Source organism: Hemiscyllium ocellatum, chromosome 6, assembly GCF_020745735.1.
Source record: "Hemiscyllium ocellatum isolate sHemOce1 chromosome 6, sHemOce1.pat.X.cur, whole genome shotgun sequence".
NCBI lineage: Eukaryota > Metazoa > Chordata > Chondrichthyes > Orectolobiformes > Hemiscylliidae > Hemiscyllium > Hemiscyllium ocellatum.
In genome coordinates, this window is record NC_083406.1 from 19,884,085 (window position 1) to 19,906,655 (window position 22,571).

General features: G+C 39.4%; 2 protein-coding genes across 2 annotated transcripts in view; one reads left to right on the top strand and one right to left on the bottom strand.

Moving 5' to 3' along the window:
* Positions 1-8,753, top strand: part of LOC132816383 (serine/threonine-protein kinase 24-like) — a 52,058-nt gene extending 43,305 nt beyond the window's left edge. Inside the window, exons 9-11 of the mRNA XM_060825862.1 lie at positions 1,132-1,200; positions 1,791-1,927; positions 4,211-8,753. Coding sequence (XP_060681845.1) covers positions 1,132-1,200; positions 1,791-1,927; positions 4,211-4,247 — 243 coding nt within the window. The 3' untranslated portion in view covers positions 4,248-8,753. The remainder of the gene's footprint in view (positions 1-1,131; positions 1,201-1,790; positions 1,928-4,210) is intronic.
* Positions 8,754-9,327: 574 nt separating this feature from the next.
* The window catches only part of farp1 (FERM, RhoGEF (ARHGEF) and pleckstrin domain protein 1 (chondrocyte-derived)), a 317,365-nt gene continuing 304,121 nt past the window's right edge, over positions 9,328-22,571 (bottom strand). Inside the window, exons 25-27 of the mRNA XM_060825861.1 lie at positions 15,504-15,611; positions 11,224-11,375; positions 9,328-10,960 (exon numbers count right to left, since the gene is read on the bottom strand). Coding sequence (XP_060681844.1) covers positions 10,879-10,960; positions 11,224-11,375; positions 15,504-15,611 — 342 coding nt within the window. The 3' untranslated portion in view covers positions 9,328-10,878. The remainder of the gene's footprint in view (positions 10,961-11,223; positions 11,376-15,503; positions 15,612-22,571) is intronic.

Consider the following 22,571-nt stretch of genomic DNA (forward strand, 5'->3'; position numbering starts at 1 on the left):
CATCTTTAGAAATTGTTCACATAATTCTTAAATTGCTATAGTTAGGGGGCAAGATGAATTGAAATATTTTAGCTTCAGTAGCTTGCGTAACATTGAGATTCTATGAAGTGTGATGTAATTGCCAGCAGGTTCTGGGAAATCTTATTTAGTGAAACCTGATTCACTTATACAAAGCAAGACTGAACAAGATGGCGTACTTCTCATGCTGGGTGTATGGTGAGGTGGCACAGTGGGTGGGGGTTGATGAGCGAGTTTGGGGAGGTTGATGGCTGGTGGTTATTGGGTTGGGGTAAGGCAAGTTTTTGGGATGGAGGAGGTAGACCAAGAAGAAGACCGAAAGGCAACTTGACCAAGTATTGAAGATTAGAAAAGCATTGATGGGGTAGATATAGAGTTCATATCTAAAACACAAAATATAAAGGGACTACTGTTAAATCTGATGGATTCAGGAGTGGCTTGTTTCAACCTGGACAGTGTGGAATTTTCTTAAAAATAGAGTGAATGTGATTAATCCATACAATCCCGAAAGTGTGGAAACACGCCATTCGCCCCGACAAGTTCACACCGACTCTTTGAAGAACATCCCACCCAGACCCATTCTCCTATCCTAGCTCTGTAACTGTGCATTTCCCAAGGCTAACCTACACATCTCTGAACACAATGGGTAATTTAGTGTAATTAATCACATGGATGCATTAAAGAGGAAGCACGATGAACATATGAGGGAAAGAAAGGTTATGTTGAATGGAAGTGAAATGAAAGTGGAGCACAAACATCGGGTTTAGATGTGTTGGGCCAAATGTCTGCCTTGGTGCACTAAATATTGAGTGTAATTATTGTTGAAGTTCCCATCATTTCAAACGGTTTACCCAGAGCAAGTTGGCTTCTAGATGAAAGCCTATTGAAAATAGCAGCATCTCTAAATAAAAAATGCAAATATGTTAACCGGACATCCTTCAATAGGCCTCATCACCATTGTCATTGAGGTTTTCTGAGAGATGATTACACTTTTACGTCTTTGCTTCAATGTGCAAGTCTGTTTTCACCTCAACCACTATTCAACTTGATTGAAGTAGAGTTGCAGCTGATAGGGAGAATAACTCTTAAACCTCATATTTTTTATTATTATAGGTAGAAGATGCTCCAAAGCACATGCTGTCTCAGTGTTTACCGACAATTATTTCTCCATTATTTACTGAGGTATGCAAAAGTTATTTGTGTGGGATGGAGGTGGGATGAGTGAGAGATGACAATTGGGAGATGGGCCACTTGGTCCATCAAGTCGTTACTAAAGAGCATCCCACGCAAATTTCCCCCACCCTGTCCCATAATGCAGCATTTCCTATGGCCAGTCCACCTAATCTGCACATCTTTGGACTGTGCAAGGAAACCTATGCACCCAGAAGAAACCCACGCAGATGCAAGGTGAACGTGCAAACTCCACACAGATAGTTGTCCAGATCCATGATGTTGTGAGGCAGCAGTGCGAACCACTGAGCTACCGTGCAGCACCAGATACATTGATTAATGTACATTCTCGTTGATTGCCGAATTGACACATTTTCTCATTGTATTGTGTTGGCACATTCCCAGTGTCTTTTGATGGGTTGACTCATTCCCAGTGCATTGACACACGTTCCCAGTCATTGGCACATGTTCCCTATGATTGACAGATTAGCCATATCCCCATTGGATTTTTGCTTACTCCCATTGATTAATGGTTTGATTCCCAGTGTATTGATGGGTTGAAGCATGTTCCCATTGTTTTGACAGATTGCATTTCCTTTCAGCTCAAGGAGAAGAGCCGAGCTGGAGGCGGTAATGCTCAAGCGGTAGAAGAACTAAGGGAAGCCATTTTTTTGGTAGAAGAGGCTTGTCCTGGCATTTCTGACAGGCTCATATCCCAGCTTGTGCAAAGACTTCAAAGGTATCATCAAGTGAATTTATATTTTGGACCCAGTTGTTGAAACAAAATTGTTTTCCTGCAGCTCAGGTGATGTCTTGTGTTTCTGAATTCTGAAATCCCTCTGCCTTTCCATCATATAAGTTTCTCTCTAAGTGTGGTTAATTATTGTTTTACTTTTTAACCAAACTATTGTCTTCCACATGTTGGTATTAAATTCCATCTAATATTTTTATGTTGATTTTGTCATCCTGTAATTAAACAAAAAATACCAACAGAGTTCTGGCCTTTATAACATAGAGATAGGAATCCCTGTTACGACCAAATGAAACCTAGTTAGATCACACTTGGTGTAGTGTGCTGCATTTAGTAACAAGAAGAAATAGAGTGCAGCACAGATAATACAAATTGATCCCTAAGTTTGTAAGTGTTCAGTTACATGGAGAGATTCTGAAGTATGGTTGTTGCTCCTGAAATTTAGATTGTTCCTATCCCTATACAGCTGCCTTTGATTGTTGATGTTTATTTACTATAGTATTTGGTGTCCAATGGGATGCAACAGAAGTATCAGTTTATTCATGTGGTTCTTATTGCATTTATTGACTGCCCAATAATCTTTCCTTGGTCGTTATTCTTTGTCATCTGCATGCCACCTCTACTAATGCCATCTGCAGGCATGGAGTCAGCATCTTTAATGTCCACTGCTAAATTATCACTGCCCCTCTGTTATCATACTGTTTATCTCGCAATACTTTTTGCATGATCTTCAACTAAATATTGGAAAACTCTCATCATCTGCCTCCCTACAAACTGACTCCGTTCTTCAGCGAATATGTCGGACCAAAACAGGCCTATTAGAAAGCACAGTCAAAGTGCTTTCCTGACTGGCCTTTCAGGTTTTCACCCTCAGTGACTAACTGATCCTAAATCCTGGCCTTATGTTTTCTTTTGCAAAACATCCTCTCATTCTTTCTTCCCGCGCAATCTGTTAAAAACATGAGGCAATCACTGCATATTTATTGTCTTCCTTTGTATGTGACTATCTAAATGACATTTTAAAATTATATTTATTATTTTATATGGGAAGTGTGGTTTGTTGACTGGGCCAGCATTTATTGCTCACATTTATTAGTTCTTGAGCAGATGGTGAGTTGCATTCATGAACTGTAGCAGTCCATTTGGTATAGGTACGCCCACAGTGCTATGAGAGAGTGAGGTCCAGGAATAGGACCCAGCTGGGCAGAGGATGTGGCAGCGGATTGGTGTGGAAGATGTGAGGACAGGGTGTGGACATGAAGATGGTGCAGGTGGAAATGGTTGGAGAACAAGGAGACTGGGAGGATGTGAGGTGGCAGTGGTGGACAGTGGGTGGAACAGAGGGAGGGATGGAGAAAGTGGAGGGGACAGAGGAAGGGGAGATGGCAGGGCACAGGGGATGGAAGATACTGCAGGGGGATTGGGGTTGACACACTTGATGGGGAGATGATGCTGGACCGGGGCGGGGTGTGCGGCGTGGATGCTGAACAGGGATGGGAGCGGGGAGACACACTGGACGGGGATTAGGGGATGAACATGGGATGAGGAGAGAGAGGGAGGAATGGATGGAGGGGAGATACTAGGGAAAGGGACATGGGGACTGAGGGAAAGGTAGGAGGAGATGCGGGAGGAGAAAATGAGAAAGTGGGGACAGTGAAGGAGAGATGTGGATAGGGATGGAGAGGGGAGGCTGACGGAATGGGGAAGACATAGCAACAGGGGTGTGGTATGCTGGAGGGGGATGGGGAGCACATTAGCTAGGGAGAGGTCATGGCAAAGTCCTTCCATCCTCTGGCACTCAACACCCCCGTTTCCTACATCCTCTGCATCATCATTCCCTCTGCCTCCCAACCATCCTCCTCCCAACCCCATTTCACTCGCCCTGTCATTCTCCCCCTCTCTGTTATCTTGGTTCCCTGACCCATCCCCCTGTCTTTCTCCATTTCCCCATTCCCATGTCAACCCCCTTTCCCTGGTTCCCTCCCACCCTTTCCCATTCCATTTCACCTCCCTCTCCCATTTTCTCACTGCTCCACATCCCCCCATCCCCTCCTGCCCTCCTGGCTTTTCCCCAACTTGCGTGCGCTTGCTCGCTCTCTCTCTCTCTCTCTCTCTGCTTCCTCTACACCCCAATGGCAATTATGATTTGTGTTCTTAACTTCAGTCAAGTTAGGTTTTATGTTTCTTTTCGCTCTCCACCTCCTTCAATTGTCATATTATTCATTCATTTATTTGTAAAACAACAAGTATTTTTAATATTTTTTATTTCAGATATTCGTTAAGTGGGGCTGCTACTACTTCCAACTGAAGGTTAATGTTTGGTCCTTTCTGTCTGCATTGAGGAGGTGCTCTTAGGCAGATCATTGTGTCACAACCGTTGCAAGGGTTATCCAGGCACTGGCTACCTGCCCTGGACGTGCAACTTAGAAGATGAAGTCTCTCAGAGGAATCATTGTTTGTGCTGCTTAAAGGATTTTTTAAAAAATTAATTTCTGTCATAGTGCACAATTTTGAGTTGGATGAAATGCCTATTGATTTTATCTTTGTTTGAAGTCCCAAATTGTTTGTTTAGGACTGAGACGTGGAAATTGAAACTTCTGCAGTACCTGTATCAAGTATCCTGCTTTAAGTTGATGGGTTTATTTTTTTTCTGGGAGACGGAGATGGTTGTTGCTTCTGTATATATTTGTATATAGACTCATTTTTACTTGAGATAAAAAAAACCCTGAGAGTGCATTAAGGGCAGAATTGTACAAATTGCAACAACTGAATGCTTATGTAGATAGTGTTTTGTGGTGATTCTCTGAAAGGGCCAATTGCTTTGCTAATTTTCCTGTAAGGTTTAGTTAATGTTCACGTGACTTTTATTTTAAGTATTTCCAGGATATGGCCATTTTTTGCAAAATTAATACCCAATTTGGAAAAACTTGCATCTCAAAGTCGTCAAAATATGCTTCCCCCTCCCCCCCCCCCCCCCCCCCCTAATATGTCCTGTTAGTTTTTATAAACCTTGGTCCAAATGAAATATCTTACTTGAAATCTGGTAACTTGGATACTATTAATGCTGAATGCCATCATCACTGTTACATTTACCCTGCTGGAGAAATTCAGAACAACATTGCGGTCAAGGTTTTTTTTGGGCATTAACTCACTTTCCCTGGTGATCCAGGCAATACTAAAAATAACTGGTTGTCACATTATTCCTCTTAACAAACTCCTTGAAGATGAGGCCCCCCTCGACAACAGGAATGAACTCTCTCCCTTTTAAGAAATATTTTATCAGGATCTTTTTTGCATGCATGATTGCAGATGACCCCTTCAAATCAGTCAAGATCTGAGTTGCCACTGGGTAACCTCTGCAAAAATATTACTGTTGATTTCTAAGCGTGTCAGCTCAATAGAGTATTTTCTGTATCAGAAAGCTAGTTTGTTCTGTTTTTCTAAATGTGTGCCATCATGTGGCATTAGATGTTACAGACCCAGTATAAGATGGTTGCAGCAGATTAATAATGGAGGATATGATTTTTGGGGGGCATAGACTCCAGAAGCTGAACAATGTCCACCACAAAGAGGCCAAATCATACGTGTTGTGTGCCAAAACATTGAGACTTATGACGGCCCCACCCTTTTACTGAAAAGATTCCCTCAAACTAAAAAGCTCCAGGTTTTTATACTTGGTGACTTATTAATGCAGAAGCACACTTTTCAATAGAATGAGTCCTACCTGAAGCTGACTCTGTAGCTTCGAACTGCAATGGAAAGGAAGGCCAGTCTAGTTAGATCAGTGCCCTAGTGCTGGAATCGCTTTCAAGGGTCTAGTTTGACAAAACAGACTGTGAAAGCACTGTTGCAATCTGACCTTACTAGTTTTCTGAGGATGGTTAAGTTAAACTTAACCCCAAACTGTGAACACAAGACTTACTCGCTGTGTCTTGTTGATGAAATTTTGGAATGGGTTGCAAGATTAAGAAATGTTCTCTGCCAGTTTACTTCATGCCTCCAGTTCAGAATTATCGTCATCTGCCCTGCTAAAGGAAGTTTCTGAGAAAGAAGCACAATAAGTTAAATAGTTTGCTTTATCTCTTATTACTTTCATTCCCTGTCAAGCAAGCAGTTTCAAGGATGGTCGAAAAATCTGCTTTCAAAATGTGGAAGTCATGTCTGTTCTTTAGAATGGTTTAAACCAGAAAAAAAAGTCACAACATTGTTGTTCTTTCAAGTGCAGGTCACTTGATGTTAGTGCCTCATCAATCCCCAGAGTCCTCAGGGTTCTGTCTGTTAAGTGCATGGTTAAATTCAGGCAGAAATATTCTCCCAGATATTTCTCCCCTGACCTTTAGTTGAATCTGGACCAATCCTATCCCTGTTGTCCATGAGGAGGATTTTCTGAGTCAACGTTTTGACTGTTTAGACATGTACATGCAACAGAATTACAATGCAGATCTGCCTTAAGGGCCTGGTGTGGGTGACTGCTATTTATGTAGTTGCTACTGTAAGGCTCCTACAACTGCTGCTAATTTATAGGATAGGAACAGGCCATTTGGTCCACTTGATCTATGCCGTGTTTATGCTCTACAGTAACCTCCTCCCCATTCCTACTACTCACTCTGTCAGCATAACCTTGTATTCCTTTCACCCTCGTGTTTATCCAGGTTCCCCTGAAATGCATCCTTATTGTTCTCCTCAACCACTCCCTATGGTAGAGAGTTTCACGGTCTCTGGGTAAAAAAGTTTCTCATGAATTCCCACAGGATTTGTAAAAAAAATGCCTATGTATATTGATGGATGCTAGTTTTGGTCTCCCTTGCATATGAAAATACCCTTTTTGATCTTTATCACATAATCCCTCACCTTTCCCCTCCTCCTGTAGAAACTTTTTAAATGTCATCCTATTTGGTTTGATAGAATGACCGTTATAACAGTCAGCAGTGAATTTTACTGCTGATCTCAACATTCAAAGGAAAGAATAGTTCTGTTTTTGAAATCAGTTATGGAGAGTTACTTACATCCATTCTGGAAGTCAAGTTTGGCATCTTGTATTATGACAGCTAAGGGGTAAGTTGAGTGATGTTGGAATGGGGAGGTGTTATGAAGATGTGGATGAGAAACATCTCAAAGCTGTAGGCTTGCCAATGACTTGTTTTAATTGCACCAGTGTTTATCTTAGAATATAAATCAATTTGAGGAATATGCAGTACATTGTTTTATTTCATCACAAATGAAAAGATATACTTCAGAATTGTAAGACTTCAATATTAGAAATTCCAGCACAATAAAAATTGAAGTTTAGGTAGTCTTCAGGTTGCTGATATTGACAGCATTCCTTCAGCAGCTCACAAGTGCAATCTTCAAATTTCTGTGAATAACCTGGTAATTAATCCTTTTACTCCATCACATGCTTGAAACTTTTTAAATATGTGTCAGAACCTGCTGCTTGGGATTACTGAAGATTTTGTGCTGTTAATCAAATACCTGTGGCAGAATAAGCTTTTCAGCATATCTGAAAAGAGCCTTGTTTTGCACTGTCCCTTGTGATTGCCACTGAGTAGTTCATGCAGCTCTAATTCATCTGGGGGACTTAGAAATTTGACCGAAATGCAAACTTTTAATTTAAAGTGGTGCCGATATAAACACCAGTGAAATACAAGAGCACGAGGTAGCTTGTTCTTTCTGTAAATATAGCACTTTAAGATCTTACATCTTTGCCCCAATTCTAAAAATTAAAAAGAAATGCCTTTGAAGAATGTTTTAAAAATGTCTTTGTGCAGTAAGTAGACAGCAGAATCTGTTAAGATTGCATTCCAATTTAGGGTTTGGTGTTTATGTTACTGGTTATGAAGCTTACTAGCTGAGACAGACAGCCAACTCATTCCTGCATAAGATTGTTTTAATACAATGTTGCTAGGCATTCCTACCCCCTCTTACTGATTTGTTTTTCTTTAAATTGACAGCGTATCATTTTATAAATGTGTCCAGTCAACAAGTGTCAGTTACCAGTTACCTGTTATGAAATCATATTGCTACTTCGAAATGTTTCTCAATTATTGGATTTTGTATCTAGTTTAAAAGAGAAATGCACTTGTAACCAATACTGGTTTGCAGAATAGTACATAACTGAGGTACTGATTATAGATCCATTTATGTAAAACTGGTTAATCGAAAATCTCAGTAACTTGAATATACTGTTAGCATTCCATTTTTAACTTATTTTGTTTTTAAGGTGAATATTTTCCACTAGTTTGCACTATATGTATGGTCAGTTAGAGAAGAAAGATGACATTTGGCACTGTCTACTAATTATAAGCTTCTAGCTATCACTGTTTCCATAACAAGTGCCATGATTCATTATGTGCTCTTTCTTGTGATCTTGAGCTGCACTTTCCAATGTCATTACATCCTTATTTTAGTTTGTGTGTATCTGGCTGCACTTTTAAAAGGATTTCTTTTTAATGATGTAAACATGGTACGTAAGTCAGTTTTGTACTTATTCTCTCCGGTTAACTCCAATTTCTTTACAATCAAAGGAAACTGTAATTATTATATTCTGTGCATAAAATGGCAATAAAGTAGTAGGATCATCAGGAAATGTTCTTAAACACAGGTATAATGTATGGAGTAATTCAATTAAAAGACAATATTTTTATATGTGTGTGTAAAGAGCTAGAATTGCAGTAAATCTGTCCTTTAAGATGTTTAATAATGACGGGAAACTATTAAAGATGCTAATTAAGTGTAAATTTCATTTTATGTAACATTGCTGACAGTTTATAGTCTTGTATATAATCCTTGCTTCTGTCATTACACAATCTATTGTAAGTCCTTGTAAGCTTTTAAGTGATTTTAAATAAATTGTGAATTCTGACGCAAAGAGTAAACATTAATTGTGGTACCCGGAAAGAACTCCCCTGCATTTTGAAGTATTGCTGTGAGATCTTTTGAATCATATGAAGCAGTAGATGCAGTGTGACATCTTACCTGAAATACAAGGATTATGCAGCAAGTGCATGGTTATCACTTGTGTTTTCTTCCCAAAACCTTTTAAATAATCAAACCATGTAATAAGCTGATGAAACAATGATTCTTTTGAACCATGAATTTTAGCACGTTTCAATGGAAGCTTCTAACGAGAATGTTATAGCCATTTTGTTAATGGCACTGGACTTGGTGCAAGAACCATTCCGACCAACAAGTTTGTCAGATCCTGCAAAGAAGTGAATACTGTAAAATTTGAAGCAATCCTAGGAAGTGATTTTGTTCCTATTAATCTAATCAGTAATTTATTTGTTACTAAAATACTGAATTCTGACTTCATTGCAGATCAGATAAGGGAAATAAAATATTAGTTACTGGTGATTGTATCCATAGATATTAGTTACTACAACAATAGGTGTTAGTTGTAATGTTTATTGAAATGGTTCAGGCCATTTTTAAAAAAAGTATTATCAATAATATGCTAAAACAAAAATGGTTGTAGACATCAATGGTGGCATTGCACTAAGCGGTCTTAACACACAAACATGTTGATGCAACCATCTCCAATTCCCATACCTGCTGCTTCAATTATTTTGCACTTTTGTGCTAATTTCGTTTAGTGCAATCCTACCTGATGGAGTCTTTGCTTCAACAGAAGTACCTGTTCAATATTTATTTAAAACAAAACAGTTCCAACATGTCAAATTCTTCACTCTGTACTGGCTTTCACAAGGTTAGATATTTTAATTTTCTTTTACATAAAGTTTACTTCTGACAAATGGGAGTTGAGGCAAGTCAAATTCTGGCCTGGATGAAACAAGTTGGTGGCTCTATGCCTGAAACACAATGTTGGTTCAGCTCGGATCCTGTTCCACCTTTCACGCAATAGTTGTTTTCTGCATGGGACGGGCTGGGGATTAGCGCAGTTGGGTGTGTAGTGGCAAAGGGGGAAGAGTAGTTAATGAGATGCTGTTAACCAGTCAGTGATTGTTCCCTGTTCACTGAAATCAGGAAAAACTGGGCCAAATGCCTCAGAATATCATATCGGTTATCCCATATGGTTGAATGAATGGCGTATAAATAACTGGACTATGGGATATTTAAGAATCTGGATACCAAGAGATTTTAGTTTACTCAGTTGTTTGTAATCTCTACTGTGTACATTTGGTTTTGGTGATAATGAAAATCTTTTATTTACGAAGTCCAACTTATGGTAATCCAAAAGTAGTAAGTAAGTGAAAATTGTACTATTTTGCAAATGGTTACTCAGCCTCTTTTAGCGAGGGTTAATTTTTGTTTGCAATAATCAGATTGGAACTGAACCTGAACTAATTAACATATGGCAACACTTTCACATTGTGAGAAAAATTATGTTCAGTGGAGTGTCTGGAAAAATTCAAGTCAGTCAATTGGGCTTTTGTAAAGTTGAGAGATTCTTTGAATCAAAGTAATGACAAAGACAAACTCATTCCAAAGCAACAGTATTGATTGTCAAAGTCTGTATTAATCAGTACCTAAAATGTCTTAGACTAAAGAATTGTAAATCAAAATCATTAGTGCCACACCTACAAATACAGTTGAATCCTTTAAAATGCATACCAGTGATTAATTTGTCAAATATGGTTTATATTTGCATTTAGAAAACAGTGAAATCCCAGAATCGAATTAGATATGCATTTTTTTCAAACTCCTCTGTTCAGCTCGAAGCTTTACACAATATTGGTGATACACAAATTCAGTTAACTCTGGGCAGGACATAAGTTGGCCCCATTTTGGAATAACGTGAGGTTTGCTGGGCAGCAGAAAAAAAATCATGCACATTTTAATTTTTTTTTTGTAATCCTAAAATAGATTGAGTTGGAATATTGGCATGGTGGTTTAGTTATTCAATAAGCTTTTTGGTGAGAATTCTGCTCAAAAAGCTGTGATAACTGGATCTGGTTGAAAGGGGCTTCCTCCCCTGGTGATTAGTAGGCATGAGATTCCTTGCGGCTTAAAAGGCGAGTCCGGGTGGCTGAGCTGGTGGCACTTCTGATCACTTCCATCCACCTGTGAAGAGAGAAATGACACAAAAGTAAAAATGTGCATACCAATTAACAACTGGTTTCATACAGTGCCTTTATAAACAGTAAAAATGCTTCAAGGCATTGCACAGGAGTGAGGAATCGGCATAAATATTCAACAACAATCAGTAGAATAAACGGCCTCCCCAAAGCCTTGGTGTACGACCAGATGGATTTGAGTTAGAGATAATCTACAATCAGAAGTGACAAAATGACCCTCTTTCAAAACAATCAATAGGAAAGCCTCACCTTTCAAATGTATATTCACTTTCGGCCCTGAAGAAATATACATGTGACTTGAACTGTAACTTGAAGACATAGTCTTTGTGGATATTGTCAGACTCTGCAGGAATGGTGACAGAATAGCCCAACAATGGCAAGCTTGCTAGTGGATGATTGTCCTAAGGGAAAATCCACAGAGTAGTCAGAGGTGGTGCATTCACCGGGAAACAAATAAAACATCACTGAATGCAACTTTTTTATTTGCAAGCCATGGACTGGATTTTCCCAGTGCTGGCTGGATTGAAGTGGAAGCAGCCTGGTTAATAAAAAAAAAGTAGGTGCACCATAACAAGACCAAGAGTCCCAGCTCACCTTGTGTTCTGCCCTCCTTGGCCAAGGGGAAGAGTTCAAGCCTCAGACCTGTCTGCACCAATAATGAGACCAATGAAAAGGCAAGTAAAAATGCTCTTCATAGGTTAATGGACTAAATGATTGGAAATTGAGGTTCAAGGGATTATATTCTTAGCATTGCAAGTGTATTTGTACAGTGCGCAAGGCTATCTGGACTTCATTCAAGCATCAAGTGTTAATTGTACATCAATTGTGGTTAACTGTGTGTAACTGGATGGCTCTGATTAGGTGGGTAGTTGAACACATGCATAGAAACACTCACTTGTCATGGGGGTGGGCTTTCTACATTAGGAAACACACTTGTAATGTTCCACTCTGAGAAGACAGCAAAGTAAAGATGATTCTAGTCCTATCCTTCACCAACTGACTCTCTGGAGTTTAACACTAGGAAGGCTGCACATGGAAATGGATATTGCCACTGGGAATGAGGAGCAGCTGCTGTACAGGAAGGGCAAAGAACTGGGGATCATGGAGTCAGAGAAGAGGGAGAGGTGTATGATTAAGGGGGCACTACTCTGAATACAGGCAGAGGTGTACAGACCTGGAGATGGCTGAGAACAACTGTGAAGGACTCAGTGACTCTTGACAAATAGTCACTATCGTGTGCCCTCGTCACTGGAGACCTCAGTTTCTCATTGGCAGGTTACGCATTGTGCATTACACAAGTGATAGATGACCTTTTTACTGATGCTGGACAACACATCAGGTTTACAAATCTGATGACCTTTGAGGGCACTGGGTCCAGCATCTGCTATGATCTGGAGGTACTCTACAGTAGCCTCTTGCAAGGGTCCCACAAGGTATAGTGGCCTACTGTGTTCACCAAGCACATGACCTCCACAGAGGACAGGGAATAATTGGAAAGGACCGTCTCATAAGGTGAACAGCATGAGATAAATCAAAAGGATGAATTGGAGCCAGAGTGGGCTGATGTCAAACAGAATATTGTCCTGACTACATGACTAGACACCCCCCTCCTCTCACTAAGCCTTCTCGAGAAGAGGGCTCCACCATAATATTTTGCTTCCCTGTGGTTCAGCGATGGGCATGGCATGCCCAGCAACCTGACAGAAAGCTGCCTTGGGTGTCTGAAAGCCATCTACACTCAGCCCCAACCACAGGAAACCCAGCTCCATATCAATTAAAGCTCCACACCCAGGAAGACCTGACTACAATCGGTTTCCCTGTGAAGGTACAAAATAAAAGACCTGGCTGTGTGTTGACTAAAGAATTCTGATGAATAAATCCAAAGTTCACATTTTGTAGGGAAAGACTAAACTGGAAAGAAAAAAACCAAAAGGGAGATAGAGGAATGTGAGAAACAAATAAAACAAAATTGTAATGCTTTCTGCCTTCCCATGATGCAAGACAGTCAGAAACAATTAAACAAAGACAGACTTTTTAAATTCCGTTTGTCCATTGGCAATAACTAACATTTGTTTCCACTCCTGAACAAATGAAAACTCATCAGATTGAGTTTTCTTATTGGTTTGTATTGTATTAAGAAGTACTCTTTTTTTTGGATGACATAGATCCTGTAAGCTCTCTCAGGTGAATGTAGAAGATTCATTGGCACTATTTGGAAGATGATAATACTTAGGCAAACAAAACATTGAAAAACTTCTAAGATAGAAGGTTCTAAATTTTTTTTAAGCCTGGGGAAGTTGGAAAAAAGCATTTTAGTTTCAGGTTGCAACATTTTGCAGAAGTCTAGGCTGAAGTTGGATGTGTAAAACCAGGAAAGGGAGGTAATTAGGGTTAGCATTAAGAAAAGGTCACCTCAGTGTAAGAAGTTTAGTTTAAGAGTTCCAGATTACGGGGAGATCCAAGATGGCGGCGACTCAGCAAGTCTGAGTTTACAGTGCTCCTCCCAAAACCTGGGTAAAGTGAGTTACTCACCCCCACCACACTTACCAAACCACCCAAAAAAATGTTCTAACCTTAATTAGCTGTTTACTATTATATTTAAGCAGTTTAATATTAAGTGGATAATGAGTAAACCAAAGGGATCCCGCAGCTCTCAGAAAACAAAGACCCCTCCCCCACCCTCCTCTCCTCCTCCGGCTGCAGCTGATGTAAAAACAGGCCTTGAAGAGATGATTGCCAGGCTGGAAACGACACTCGTCAATTTCATCGCAGAATCCAGACAGAGATGGAACTCATTCGAAGAAAAGTTACAAAAGTACAGCCAGGCTATTGAGGAATTACAGGGCCGAGTGGAGGGGGCGGAGCTAAAGGCCACGACCTCCGAGGCTGCAGCACAAACAGCTGCAGAACAGGTGCGAGCTCTGGAGCAGAGAGTCCGGGCCTTTGAAATCTACATGGATGACCTGGATAATAGAAATCGGAGAAAGAATATCCGTCTTCTGGGCCTCCCTGAACAAGAAGGGAAAGGACAGTTAGCAGTATTTCTGGAGCGATGGCTGCCCCAGCTTTTAAACCTGGGGGCTGAAACTGACCGGGTAAGGGTGGAGTGGGCCTACCGGGTCGCAGCACGCGGATCTGGCCCAAACCAGCGCCCACGCCCGGTCCTGTTCCGGCTGCAGAGTTATAGGGAGAGGCAGATACTCCTGGATGCCTCCAGAAAGCTTGGAAAGGATCCTAAAGCTATGATTCATGAAGGATCCAAGATTATGTTATTTCAGGACTTCTCCCCGGCTTTGGCACGAAGAAGGAAGGCGTTTGATGAGGTGAAGAAATGTCTAAGGAACTTAAATATTCAATACACCTTACGCTACCCAGCGACGTTATGCTTTAACCACGAAGGCTCCGAGTATAATTTTAGATCACCAGAAGAGGCTAAGGAACTTTTAGACTCGTTTAAATAAATCGTAAGAGACAATTTATGTTGGCCTGCCTCTTCCACACTCCGTGGGGAGAAATGGATACTTTACTCTACTTTACTTTTGCTTCTGGGAGCAGGGTTGTCTTCCCTTGCTATTTTATGTTATTATACTTAACTGTAATTTGTTGGAGTTGTAATTTTATAGTTATGTGTGTTTGTACGTGGCATTGATGCTATCAGATATACTCAGGTATGGGTGGGGAGGGGTGGGGGTAGGGCGCTCACTGTTAACTCTAGCTCGGTATTATATCTAAATCCTATTAAGGAGCGCCCGGGTCAAGGGTGGGACACTGTTTGGGAGAGGATATGGTGGACCTTTAGAAAGGAAGTAAGGCCCCCTGAGAATAAGGGGGAGGATCTCCATTCAAACATTTTTTTTTTGTTCTTATTGTTTGGAAATAGTTTCCTCTTTATTATACTGTTATGAGCGTATTAGAGAACATTTTCTCTTGTTTGAAGGATGTAAGTGACTCAACTATACACTCTGGATAATTGTGGATTAGATGAGTAGTTAACTGAGTTTCATTGTTTTTCTTTCTTCTTTAGTATCATTCCTTTGAATTTTGATGATTATATATTTAAGATCTATTTTTATATTAATGTTTGTGCTTGAAAGTTCTGTTTATTTTTGTAAATCTGTCAAAATATTAAATTTCTAATAAAAATATCTTTAAAAAAAAAGAGTTCCAGATTACAAGTGTTTAGCTAAACCCTGAAGGGATTATTTGTAGCTGAGAAAGTCTGAACTCAGTTTTATTAAGGCTCCAAAAAACATTTTCAAGATGGGGAATGGAAGCTGTAGTTTAATTAAACTGTGAATTTGAAAGATAATTCTCTCTGGAGTGAGTACTAAAAGGAATTTTTGGATGAATTGATGGGATTGTATTTTACCATGTGCCTCAAAGTTTTCAATTTGTGTTATATGTAAATAGTTCCAAAATAATATCCCAAAGCCAATGATGTAATTTTAATTTTGCAAAGTAGTACGCCAAGCTAATGTCCTCAAAAATACCACATATAACCCCTCAAACAGTTCTAGCAAGTGACTCACCTGATGCGATTTGTAGAAAAAGAGGCAGAAATTGGTAAAAACCACCCAAAGCTTTTGCCAGCCGTTGCTGTTTTTGAATTTCCTCAATAGGTTTCCAGACAGCTGATTCTGAGGAAGGAGGACATCAAAGTATATTACCGGTGACATAAGGTAAACATAACATTACAGAGTGATGGCAAGAGAGCTAGTACACACAAAGGAAAAAACTTGAATAAAAATTCCATAAAAATTCATCACTTTTCTCAGCAATGCTCAAAGAAAGAAGACCGAAGGGGTAAACATAGAGCCTATTGGGATACCACTTATTTCAAATAAGCAATGAAGAACTAGCTACCCAAAGCATTGGCCAAGAGTCATGTTTCCACTCAGGTTGCCAACCTTCCAGGATTGTCCTCTAGTCCCCAGAAACTAAAGATTAATTTGGATGCTGCATCTAACAAACCCCATGGAGAACACCGACTGAAAAAAATATAATGTTTGGTTGAACATTAAAAGTTTTGGACATGTGATCCATAAGACTAATTGCCGGAGGTAAGGGATGGGGACAGTTGGAGGCAAGTAATGTCCAGGAATACATCCAACCACAGTTGGCAACAATATCATTTGCAGAACAGTAAATGAATTCAAGGCTCTTTAGACCTTGGGCAAACTGCTAGAGTTTGTTTGGAAGGGAAAGCAGTGAAATAATAATTTTTTAAAATATAAGGTTCAACTCATACTGAGGAAATATCATTAGATAATTCCAAATGTGCCTAGAACTTAGTTATAATCCAAGCATATGCCACTTGAAGACATTAGGCATTAAGTGACCAACCTCTTATTATGAAGGCAGTACATTTTGATTTGATAACCTACCAAATATCTATCCTCTGTTATCAAAGTTCTATATTTGTTCAGTATCACCACTATCTTGAGGTATTTCTACCAGACCCTGCTGCTACTCATTCATGCTGTAATACTCTATACAAACTACCATTTGTGCAGAGATGGTATCAAAAGATTAAATCCAATTTAGACTGAAGCTTACTTTACAACTTGGGGTCCCTACCTTTACTTTTAATTAAGACTTTGACGATCATTATTTGCGCAAGGTATTTATGTAAATAAGTTATTAATTTTATAAATAATTTTAGTCAACTGAGTTAATTCCAAAATAATCACATAGCCATACAGATCTACAACACAGAAACAGGCTTTTCCGCCCATCACATCCATGCTGGTCCAAAACAACGACCTAACTATTTTAATCTCATTCTCCAGAATTTGATCTATAGCCTTGTAAACCTTGGCATCAAAAATGTACATCTAAATACTGCTTAAATGTTATGAGCGTTTTTGCCTCTATCATTTTTACATGCAGTGAGTTTGAGATACCAATGATCCTCTGGGTGAAGATGTTTTTTCTCACATCTTCTCTAAACCTTTTGCCCCCCTACCTTAAGTCTATGTCCCCTGGTCATTGACCCCTCCATCAAGAGAAACATTCTTCCAGTCTATGCTAAGTGCCTTGTTAAAAACCATGAAATATTGAACGATATTAAATTTTAAATACACCTACTTTTAAGTTTAGATCCTTTGCACACCATTTTTCCACATCAATGATGTGTCCAGCCCTATTTTGCCTCCAAAGCAACTCACCAAGGTTCCTTCAACAGCACCTTCTGCAAACTCGACCAACCTGAGTAACAAATGTAAGGGGCATCGCTTCTGATTCCTTCACTGTCACTCAGTCAAAATCCAAGGCCCCCCCCCACACACACACACACAACAATACAGTGGATACTTTGCAGAAGGACCAATTTAAGGAGGTTGCTTAACAGTATCTTCTCAAATAAGGGTGGGCAATAAATGCTGATCTAGTTTGCAGACTTGCAACCCATAAATGAATTAAAAAGAGTGATGATTTATGCTTAAATTTACACAGGTGTTTTGCTTAAATTTACACAGATTTAAATACTAAAATTATATACTTTCCTGGCTCATTCAATTGGATTGAGTTTACAGAAATCCCTTTTTGGTTGATGATCAAGAGTCTGTCCATCTCTCAAATGATAGCTTCAAATGTTTTGCTTATGTTTTCATTTACTTTACTCCAAGTTTGCAACAATATGTTCTATGGATGACCCCTTCCAGAATATTGGAATCATTTATATCAGAACATCCCAACTGATCTATAACAACTGAGTTTACAGTGGATTTTGTGTTCCTGGACTGGAGGAGACTAAAACCAACCCCATTTTTGATCAAATGCTTTGTGGTCGTGTATATTATGTGCAATTTAAAATCAGAAACAGACCATTTGGCCTTGCTGGTCAATGTTGATATTTATGCTCCAAACAAGCCACTTTCATCTCCCCTTGTCAACATATCCTTCCAACTGCCACCTTTAACTTATCTAGCTTCCCATTAAAAATACATCTAAACTATTCACATCAACTAGTCCATATACTCACCGCTCTCTAGATAAAGACGTTAGTCTTAAATTTCCAATTGTATTTATTTGCACCAATCCCATATTGACAATCTTTAATTTTGGTGGAAATACGGTCTCTATATAGATCTTCTCAAACCTAATTGTAGATGTATAATCATCAATTGACAATCTTCCTATCAACTACCATGGTTACAGTACAGAAGGAGGCCACTTGTCAGCTGTCTGCACCAGCTGTCCCAACGAACAATAGACCGAAAACCATTCTCCTCCTTTCTCCCTATCTCCCTGCCCATTCTTCCTTTTCAGGGAATAATACAGTTCTCCCTGAATGCTTCATTTGAATCTGCCATCATCACACTCTCAGACAGCACATTCTAGACCTTAACCATATGAAAAAAGATTTCTCCTAATATCTGAGAAAGGGTCACCTGACCCGAAATGCTGTGATTTCTCTCCACAGATGCTGAGCTTTTCCAGCAATTTCCATTTTTGTCTCTGATTTAAGACATTTTTCTTTTAATGTCTTATTGCTTATTTTTTCCAATTACCTTGAATCCGTGCCACTTGCTATTGATCCTTCCACTAGGAGAAACAATTTTTCCTTATCCACTTGACTAGCCCCTTATAATATTGAATACAATCTTCTCTTATAGAATCATGGAGTCATACAGCATAGAAACAGACCTTTCGGTCCAATTCATCCATTCCAACCAGACATCCCAATTTGACCTAGTCCCACTTGCCAGCACTTGGCCCTTATTCCTCTAAACCCTTCCTATTCATATATCCATCTAGATGCATTTCAAATGTTGGAATTGTAGCAGCCTCCACCACTTCCTTTGACACCACAGTCCATACACGCACCACCCTCTGAATTCTCCAAGGTAAATAAATTTTACTTTATTTACTTCTCCGATCAGCCTATGTAACCAAAGTTCCAACCACACCAAACACACTAAAACAGCAGCTAATGAACTTGAAAGACCCTATACAGATAACAAGCAAAACTAATGTCATTTACAAAATACCTTGCAAGAGCTGTAACAAACACTACATTGGACAAACTGGCAGAAAACTAGCCACCAGGATACATGAACATCAACTAGCCACAAAACGACATGACCCACTTCCACTATTATCCTTATATACGGATGAGGAAGGATACCATTTTGACTGGGACAACACATCCAACCTAGGACAAGCCAAACAGAGACACGCATGAGAACTTCCAGAAGCATGGTATTCCAACCGGAACTCGATCAACAAACACATTGACTTGGATCCCAGTTACCACTCCCTGAGAAAAAGAACAGGAAAAGACATCACCATGGGAAATGGTGTCACAACAGGAAATGACATCATCAATCCTAGGAAACTCAAACATATAAATAGAAAGCCGGCTACACACCAGTGCTTCATTTGGAGGCTCACTGAAGATGTTACCTAGTATGATGACGAAACTTCTGAAAACGAATCTTCTAGCTCAGCGAGCAAACCTACACCCAGAATCTCAACCAGAGCTACCAACCTTCTCAAAACTCACTAAAGATATTAACTGAAGAAAATAAAAGTGAATACAGAATTTTGCAAAAATGCAGCTGAACACTGTCCTGTGATCTGAACAAGAAAGTTTAAAATAGAGACAGGGTAACCCTTCACTGAGATTGGGCACTCTGTAAGATTGTTGTTAAGGGTAAAAGGATTTAATTTTTAATTATTTTCATAATGAGACTGTTTCAAATAGTTCTTGTATAATGTGACACACTTTGTTATTTTTTCTTTTGTGTATAATTAACTTATGTTCTTTTGGTAAAAGTACATTGGCAGCCTCTTGTGAATACATTTAATAACTGACTGCAAGTAAACAAGTTGTGAAAATAAAATTTATGCTCTAACAAGCTAGCTTCCACTCTAAGATCGGACTAATTCAGTATTGCTGTCAGCTGTGATCATAATACACTGCTTAGATTAGATTTAGATTCCCTACAGTGGAAACAGGCCCTTTGGCCCAACCAGTCCACACCGACCCTCCGAAGAGGAACTCAGCCAGGCTCATTTTCCTCTGACTAATGCACCTAGCACTATGGCAATTTAGCATGGTCAATTCACCTGGCCTGCACATCTTGGAATATGGGTGGAAATCGGAGCACCCAGAGGAAACCCACGGAGACACAGGAAGAATGTGCAAACCCCACACAGACAGTCGCGCAAGGCTGGAATCAAACCTGGGAACCTGGTGCTGTGAGGCAGCAGTGCAAACCACTGAGCCACCGTGCTGCCCCCTATTTTATCTTCAATCACTCTATATTTCATCATGGTTATCAGCAAATACCATGTGAGCTACCCAACAAAAAGTGAACCAAGGAAGTAAATTTGAGAGTAAATAACTCCTTGAATTTGAGACTGCAATTAAGAGTTGGTCTACGTTGGGTTTTGCTGTGGTGTAAAGCTGCTTTGGCTTTAGAATATTTGAACCGGTCTGGTCTAAAGCTAACTTTTTGAGTCTTGACCATTTTGCCTAGTGTTAGGGTCATGGCATGATGATTACCAAACTTATGAAACTCTAGAGACTCCAAGGATTATAAGATTCATCTCTAGGACACTGCATTGAGCAAAACACAGGAGGGAAAAAAAAGGGCTAATAGAAATTTTGCTTCTCAAAATCTTTGAAATGTATAGAGTTATAGAGTTACATAGCATGTCCATCCCCTCTCACCTTAAACGTATGCCTCAACTGAGAAAAAAACCTTGCTATTCACCTTATCCATGTCCCTCATGATTTTATAAACCTCTGTAAGGTCACCCAGTCTCCGACGCTCCAGGGAAAAAAAAATCCCAGCCTATACAACCTCCCCTTTTAACTCAAACCCTCTAATCCTGACAATATCCTTGTAAATCTTTTCTGAACCCTTTCAGGTTAACAACATCTGCCCAAAGCAGGGAGACCTAAATTAAACGCAGTAGTTAAAAGTGGCCTCACCAATGTCCTGTACAGCTGCAACATGACCTCCCAACTCCTAAACTCAATATACTGGCCAATGAAGGCAAGCGTGTCAAATAACTTCTACACCACTCTGTCTACCTTAGACTCCACTTTCAAGGAAACTATTAACCAAGGAATAGATGGAAGAAAGGCTCGGATTGATAATCATGACTCATCGAATTCATTGAGTCAATTCATTTGTAAACTGTTGTGGTCAGGAATGGTGTGTGAGATTGAACATTTCAGGCAACCAACAGTATTATTGTGGATCACTGTACCCAAAGGGTTAACTCTGATTTCTCTGCACAGATGCTGCTAGACCTGTTGAGCTTTTCCAGCAGTTCCTGTTTTTGTTTATGATTTACAGGATCTGCAGTTCTTTTGGTGATATTGAGAGAATGGGGCAGTTGAAGGCAGAAGGATCATGTAGCGAAACCTCCAGGAATATGCCCAGGCTGATTTGGCAACCCTATGAATAAAGGCACAAGCATTCATTGGGAGGAGAACTACTTTCTCACAACAGTCTACAATTTAGGCTATCCAAATCTCAGATTCAATTTTGAATAATTGTTGCTTTGGGAAGCTAGTGAATAGAATCTTAATATTTCCATAAGAATGGAAGGAGAAAGATCAAATTTTCTCCCTCACCATCCAGTGTCCACTAACAGTCAATCATCTTATTGACAGGATATTGCCAGTGTTTTATGAAATAGCTAAGGACAACGAGAAAGGAAACAAATATATATGCATAACTTTTCATTGGGAAGTTTCTTTTTAGAATTAATGGAAGACTTAACAGTGGGCTTCAAAATTATGAGGAGCCATGATAGAGGTAAATTGGTTCCAATGACAGGACAGATAAAAACCAGTGGACGCAGTTTAAAATAAATATCAAAAGGACACAGGTGAGATAAGAAGGCTTTTTTAGGCTACGAGATCTGGAATGTTCTGCCTGAAATGACAATGAAATAAGATTCAACAATAGCGTTCAAAGGGAGACTCAATAAATACGTGAAGCAGAGGAAACTTCAGAATTAAGGAAGAAGGGAATGGAACTAATTGGATAGCTCTTTCAAAGAGACATATTGAGTTGAATGATCTTGTGCTGTAAGATTTTACAATTTCACAACATTTAACTGAAGAAAATTGAAGGAAAGATATTATTAACTAGATTACATTGTTCCATTACATGTTGTTTCCAGAAGTCAGTGCAATAATGAAATCCTTATGAAGCTATCCTGTTTTCTCATTTTAGGTTCTGACAGCCCATTTGTCATGGTGTATGTTACTGTATATGTGTTTATACCAAATAGGGCACTTAACATTTTAAAATTTCATAATATTGCAACTTTTAACCACAGTGAGTTGAAGAGTTCTTCATATTTGGAGAAACAATTTTGACTGTCTGAGAAAAAAATATAATGAGGGGTGATTAGTGTGTCAGTGGGAGTCTTCAAGTAACTTACTTAATTTAATTATTTAATACAAGGCCCATGTTCTAGAACTCTCTTGCTACATATTTTAGCTTCTCTACCTCACTTTTCTTCTTTAAGGCATGTCTTGGAAACCTACTTCTTTGATCAAACTTCAACCATCTGTTCCCTTACCTCCTTTGTGACCTGGAATGATACTTTGTTTTATAGTGCTCTAG